This window comes from Trichinella spiralis (assembly GCF_000181795.1).
Source record: "Trichinella spiralis strain ISS 195 chromosome Unknown Scfld1085, whole genome shotgun sequence".
Taxonomy (NCBI): Eukaryota; Metazoa; Nematoda; class Enoplea; order Trichinellida; family Trichinellidae; genus Trichinella; species Trichinella spiralis.
The window spans coordinates 165,643-172,643 of NW_003528024.1; the positions used below are offsets into that span (position 1 = coordinate 165,643).

A 7,001-nucleotide genomic window follows, 5' to 3' on the forward strand; every position below is an offset into this window, starting at 1 on the left:
GGAGTACCCTCCCTTTTTGTCAGCAAGACCGGGGGATTGGTCATATTTACGGTGGCCAATTTTCGCTGGCCTCCCTCGCTTTTCACTTGCCGGGAGGATTCTCCATGAGTACCCGGGCAAATCCCTCCGGGGCCTCCTCCCTGTCACTTACCGGAGGATTTTTCATAATTTACCGGCAATCCTCCGGCCTCCACCTTTCACTTTACTTAAAGATTTCATACTTACCGGGCAATTTCCCATAGCTTTTTCCAGTTACCAATCTTCATACCTACTCATTTCAGTTGCCTGGGAATTTCATACTTACCTGTAATCCTCATACTTACCTGCAATCTTCCTACCCTCCTCCTTTCACTTACCTGTGATTTTCATACTTACCTGTAATCATCATACTTACCTGCAATCCTCATACCTCCTTTCACTTACCTGTGATTCTCATACCTACCTGCAATTCTCAAACTCCTGTAATCCTCATACTTACCTATGTTCTTCACGTCACTTAAATTTCTCCACAACTAGAGTTCCTCAGAACGCTCAAATTGTTCCGCAATTCAATAAACATGTATTAAGAAATTACTTACCTTTTATCGTTTACCGCCAACCGTCTGTATAATTTCTTCTGAAACAATAGTGACGAATGATCTTCAGAACTAACGTGGTTGACTTTGTTGACTAAAATTTCAATTTCTTTACATTCTATTCAGAAATCATCTTGAAATTCCTTACTTTCATCATGGAAGCTCAGCAGTGCTTCATACGTCACATCTTTTAATGTAACAATTTTTTCCGTACCGCAATCTATGAAAAATTCTATTATTCTACTAAATTGTAACAACAGAATATGCATAGTAAAAACATAAAACGCTTACCTTTTAAACGGTTGTTCAGCATCAAATCATTATCCATTCAATAATTTTCATAAATGCCATAGTTGCAGAAGATTGGCTTGGTGGACGTATGAGCATAATTTTCTAATTTTCTTCACTTTCTCAGTTGTTTTCCATCTTTTTTTATTTGAAATTCAACTAAAATATGTTTGCAATATTTAGCAGAAATTCTGCTAATTCATTCTAATTGTAATATTCTAGACTCTGGAAACCAGAGCATGCTATAAAAATTATTAACACTTACCGTACGAATGAGAGAGTTTCAAGCTTTGTTGACATCTTATTATGAATATGAGGAAACTGAGAGCATCTGAAATTTAACGTGTTATGATATAAATAAGAAAAATGATAACGAAATACCCCATTATTTCAAACCGTTAGTTTCATTTTGTGAGTCATGTAAATAGCATGCATAAAATAGACCTATTATTGAAACAATATTTACCTATTAACCGTAGATGGTCTTGATTAAAGTTTATCACGTGATGCTGTGACTATTCTGATGAAGAAATGAAGAGAGAACGGCATTTCTTTGTGATCAGCTTATTAATTAACAATTTAAGTAAAATGTTTGGTTGAATAAAAATGATGATCGATAATCTATAATATAAAAGTTATCATATATAATCAGCGCATCTGAAAATCATTAAAAATAACAACATTTTCTTCAAATAATTGAAAAGATTAGTAATTCGTTACTTACTGTAATTTTGAATTGTTGAAACCAAGTCGTAAACATGGGAATATATCTGAAAATAAATTTCATAAAAAAAGTATTAAAGCCGTAAATATCTGATCAAAAGAATTTATTTTCCTAAAGAACATGTACACCATGAAGAAAATCATTTAAAGCAAAAGCAAAAAAACAAGAGCCTTTAGAACTTAATAATATTCACAATAAAAAGTATAATAACAGAAAATCACATTAATTTCAACACCAACTATTAGGGAAGGTATATAAATAGTATGCATAGAAAATCAGTTCTGTTATTAAACAAAACTTATATTTTACCGAATGATGATGTTGAACTTTCACCACGCTATCCCATGGCCATAGACTGAGTAGGTGGACATGAATGAGACAGTGTGGAAATTTCAGAGATGCATTATGCAAATGAAAATTACTATTAGAAGTTAAACATATAATGGTCTCACTGTTCAGTCGCCGATCACCGTTAGCCGATAACTACTTCAAATAAAACACACTTAACGCAGGTCATCTAGCTCTACTACAATCCAGCAACAAGCGCTCTGTTTCTGATAACATAAGCATTTCATGAAAATATAATTTGCATATCAGAAAAATAACCCTCACGCAGCGTTATTTCACTTAGCTTAATCGCTGTGCTATATTTCAGATAATTCGATTTCCTTTTTTCTAAAAATGTCCAGTCGAGGAAAAAATTAAAATCAGTTATCCTTTAAGAGCATCTTAGAAATTACTGACAAATCTTTCAATTACTTGGAAGTTAAGTTTCAAATTATATAAATACGGTATTATTCAGTGTCAATAAATTACGCATTCGTTATCTATTCTCAGCTCTATTTTAACCAATTGCCCAGATACCGTATAAAGCTACTTATCAAAATAGATCCCTTCTCATTGTTGAAATTTATCTTCTGTTTCTGTTAATTTATTAACTTTAATTACAACAACTTTCAACAAATTAAAATAAAATAAACAAAAAATACCGTATCTTATATAAAGGTTTCCGTTAGCCTTTATCGTTGAAAATGCCAATAAGGTTGTCGCACACCGTTAGCTTGTCCTTCATACGATTCTTTTGTTCTTGATAACATACATTTCAATGTTCAAATCATCTACATTTGAAAGTGACTTTTCTTTCTAACGTGAGTATATAAAAATTGTATACTTATTAGTTGTTTGTTTCCTTCAATAGATTGCATGAATGGAATATCTAAAATCAAATTATCTCTAACGATATATAATGAAAAAAAGAAAGCGATCATTCAATTCCAGTTATCATGTTAATAAATTTATGCAAATGAAAACAGAAATTTTTTTCCCAAGTTATGTAAGAACGCATGCTGGATAGATATCGCGAATAACATACCATAGCGTAGCTTTCAATCGTTGATGATAACTGAAAGAGAGAATTGAAGGTCAGTACGTGCCGTCATGACGATACATTGAACAACTGACAATGAAATTGGAAATTAGTAAAGTAGTACAAAGTAAATTATGCCAATAGCAAAATACTTTACTTCAGGTCAAATGAACTAATTTTCAATTTGCAGTAGTGTAAAAATTTTACATAATATACGCTACATTTACATTTGACATATCATTATGAAAAATATTATCAGTATGCATATTTATTTCAGTATAATAAAACTTCCTTGAGGTCATTTCAATGTTTCTGTATCAATTAATATATTGACGCTGAAGATTAGTAATTGATAGATCAGTAACGTTATTTGGTTTGAAACAGTCGGCATAATTTCTGATGTAATGCACGACAATGTTGTTCGGAATTACAATACTTTTTTTTTACAATTCGTAATAAAAGAACAATGAATAAAAGGCTGCAATGGAAATGAAAAAAAATTATAAAAAACCGTATCTGAAACAATTTTGCAGTGAATTTTTTGTTAACAATTGTTTACAACAAGTGAAGCTATTTCAGTCATTGGAAACGATATTCACAAGAAGCATAGATACATACGAGGGAAAATTGCTAAACGCTGCCTGCAACAATGACAACCGAAGACCAATAATGGTTTCGGTAATCGGTTAATCAAGATTTATTTGTTTAAAGCACCAGGCTATCAGTTGAAGCGTTAATTGTGGAGTCAAACAAAGTAAAATGATAAATGAAATTAATTCATTCCATTGCTGGCGTCAATTGCTGGTCACGATTATCAGAGGGGTTTATTGAATTGGCAATGGGGCGCGTCAATCAGTCTTTGAAAGGTTCAATTATTGACCAACCGATCGTGCTAGCAAGTTCGAATTTGTTGATAACACTTTCCGCTGCAAAGGCAGAAATGCCGAGCAGAGATGTCAAAATTTTCCTTGTTTTTCCTTTAATAAAATGAAACAAAAGAGCAAACATTTCAGCTTGTTTTGTTAAAACAGCTTTGTGCTAGTTTGCATTAGTGGAGCAGTGTGTTGAGATTTTCTGCAAAGATGATTCTTGTTGCAAAACAAACAACGATGAACAACAATTCTGTGTACTGAATTGTTGTTTACCATCGCCGGTGCGTGTTAGCGTGTAAAATAGCATTGTTTCAATTTTGCTGTTGCAATATATCTCCTCCAGCACAGTGTTCGGTTGTATTGTTGAGGACGAAAAGAAAACCAAAAAGCTTCACTGAAAATGATGGATCCAAAAAGTCCTTTGTTTTTTACGTAAATATAATATTGAATATGCGTTGATTTTCATGAAATATTACGTATGCCAACGGTGTTTTTTCTTCTGATCAGGAATGCAGCAATGCCTGAACTGATGATCAGCAAAGATGTCGCCGACAAAAGCTACGATGCGGTCATGTTGACCGTAGCAGATTTGAAATTTCTTCCCAAACAGTTGCAATTTCTGAAAGTATACGTCGACAGTTTTGTTCAGGTAGTGCAAATGAAGCAACGCTATTTTCCATTCTTTGTTTGGGTATTATTTTACATTGACGTTGCTGTGTGTACTGCAAATGCAGATTGATCAAAGCGCTTTGAAAGCATTGCAAACATCGATCATTCCAATACCGAAAACTGACATTCCATCGGGACGTTTGGCAAGTGGAAAAGCAATTAATTAAGTGAATATCCAATGGTTTTATTTTCCAAGAAAACTGATTTTCAGATTCTGAATGCAGTTGGTCCGGTGAGCAGAGACTATGACGATGAGCGACGCTTTCGTGACGCGATCGAAGCAGGAATGAAAAAGTAAAACAACACAAACAGCAAAAAACAGTGGATGCAAAAATCTTTTCCACACTTTGCAGAGCACTAGCAGCTGGAGTGGAGAGCATCCTGTTGATCTGCTGTCCACATCCAAATTACCCAACAGCTGAACTGGTGACCATTTTGGCTGCACTGCAGGCTCTGTACACGGTAAGGAATTCTCACTTGTAATAGGATTTGTTCATTTTCAATTTTATTTTCAAGCCATTGGAATTGCGCGAACTGAATTCAACAAACAACAAGCAAAAGGTGAAAAAACTCGGTATATGGTGCCCAGCGGATGCAAGCGCGACTACGAAATACGTCGAAATGATAAAAGTGGCAACTGCCATTGAATGCGGACGGTGAAGTTGAAATGATGCTTTTTTACTTGTTACAAATAGTTTTCTCTGCTCTTCTTTTCGCAATGTTGCTGTTACAGAACTGTTGCCAGAGATATAGGAGGCTCAGATCCAGAACGAATGTGTCCGTTGAATGCAGCTGAATACACGACGAAACTTTTCCAAAATTCACATGTACACGTGACCGTTGAGCTCGGCACGGAATATCCTCTACTGCAGGCCGTTAATCGGGCAGCGGACAGTATTGACTGATAGGATTATTAATTATTGAATATCAGTTTGTCAATCGTTTAAATCGTTTGCAGAAATTCCAAGACATCAAGCCAAAATTGTCAAACTTGAGTATATTGGACAAGGTCCGATTGAAGAGACTGTACTGCTTGTTGGAAAAGTGAAAGCGAAAAACAAGACCAAATCCATTTGAAAACTTACGCTGAAACTTTTCAGGGAGTCACACTGGACACTGGTGGATTGAATATCAAGATTGGATCTGCCATGAACGGCATGTCACGAGACAAATGCGGTGCAGCTGCAGTCATTGGATTTTTCCAAGTATTTATCGCTCCCTTTTCTACCTTTCAACAAGAAAAAAAAAAGACTTACTGCTCTCTGTAAGTTCGGATAGTTTCTAGGCGCTGGAACAATTGCAACCGAAAGGGCTGAAAGCCATCGGAAGTGCGGTTTTCGTTCGAAACAGCGTCGGACCAGAAAGCTTCTCCTGCGACGAAATTTTGACCAGTCGGTCAGGAAAACGAATACGGATAATCAATCAACACTGACGCCGAAGGTCGAATGATCATGCTGGATCCGTTGTGCGAGATGAAAGAACGAGCTATCGGTGAAATAAATCCACATATTTACACCATCGCCACGTTGACCGGTCACGCTGGACTGACAGTCGGATATGGCTACAATGTAAATCGATCATATAGCATCTGTCTTTGCAAGCATGCATGAGAAGAATAAATTTACGCTTGAATTTCAGATTGCCGTTTGCAATAAACCAGCTGAAATGGCGCGAGAAGACGAAAAGTTACAAAATGCCGGAAAAGCAATGGCTGATATGTTTGAAATTTCACGCCTGCGACGTGAGGTAGAAAAATTGCTCAATGTGTAGTAAAAATAAAAAAGAAGAAAAATAACTAAATAGAGTATTTTTACTGCAGGATTTCGAAGCAAACAGAGGCGATTCAGAATATGAAGACATGAAGCAAAGCAACACTGAGCCGAGCGTCAGAACGCCCAGAGGACACACTGTACCGGCTGCATTTCTGATCGAAGGCTCTGGATTGGATAAGGTAAAAAAAATAAAACAATAACAACAAAAAATATATACTGTCATGATTTTGTGTTTTTCTCTTGAATTCAATTGAAGCAGCGTGAAATTTTCTATTTCTAGCACGGAGCTGACAGCGATCAGCCAATCAAATACACTCACATTGACATGGCTTCAGGAAATGGTCCGTTTCCAGGTACACCGTGGGGAAGTCCCGTGGCCGCACTGGTGGCCAGATACGTGATGCACTCTTATCAATCTACTGAAAAACTGTAAATGTCGTTAGCAAGAATTCGGTTGGGTTCAGGTGGTCACTTTTCAGTTGCTTTTCAGATATCGGGGCCATAATTTTTGAAGGGAGGAAACCATTGGCTAATAATAATAATAATAATAAATTAATCCATCCATTGCAGTGGAAATTGAATTTTGCAATCGCTTGCTGTCTGAGCCATCTGATCTGATTTGAACAAAACAGAAAAAAAAAAGATTGTCGCAATTTATTCGGTGCTCGTCATGGTGTCATTGTTTTTTCGGAGTTGGCAAATACAAAACTGACCGTATTATTATTAGAGAAACGC

At 35.9% G+C, this 7,001-nt stretch overlaps 2 protein-coding genes across 2 annotated transcripts; one reads left to right on the forward strand and one right to left on the reverse strand.

Annotated features, from left to right (window-relative positions):
• Positions 1 to 1,167: 1,167 nt before the first annotated feature.
• Positions 1,168 to 1,623, reverse strand: Tsp_10858 (7 transmembrane receptor). Its single transcript, XM_003370201.1, has 2 exons — positions 1,588 to 1,623; positions 1,168 to 1,194 (listed from the first exon to the last, which is right to left on the reverse strand). The coding sequence occupies exons 1-2, from the start codon at positions 1,621 to 1,623 to the stop codon at positions 1,168 to 1,170; spliced, it is 63 nt and encodes a 20-aa protein (XP_003370249.1).
• Positions 1,624 to 4,342: 2,719 nt separating this feature from the next.
• On the forward strand, positions 4,343 to 6,699 carry Tsp_10859 (7 transmembrane receptor). The gene is made up of 10 exons (XM_003370202.1): positions 4,343 to 4,540; positions 4,706 to 4,788; positions 4,848 to 4,956; positions 5,011 to 5,150; positions 5,228 to 5,388; positions 5,453 to 5,538; positions 5,595 to 5,699; positions 6,133 to 6,240; positions 6,314 to 6,445; positions 6,547 to 6,699. The coding sequence occupies exons 1-10, from the start codon at positions 4,343 to 4,345 to the stop codon at positions 6,697 to 6,699; spliced, it is 1,275 nt and encodes a 424-aa protein (XP_003370250.1).
• Positions 6,700 to 7,001: the final 302 nt, after the last annotated feature.

Bases quoted from the DNA above. Each gene is read 5' to 3' on its own strand.
- Tsp_10859 (XM_003370202.1), top strand. From the start codon at position 4,343: ATGCCTGAACTGATGATCAGCAAAGATGTCGCCGACAAAAGCTACGAT. The intron at 4,957-5,010 runs GTAAGGAATTCT...TTTATTTTCAAG, and splicing joins CACTGCAGGCTCTGTACACG to CCATTGGAATTGCGCGAACT. The intron at 5,539-5,594 runs GTGAAAGCGAAA...GAAACTTTTCAG, and splicing joins CTGTACTGCTTGTTGGAAAA to GGAGTCACACTGGACACTGG.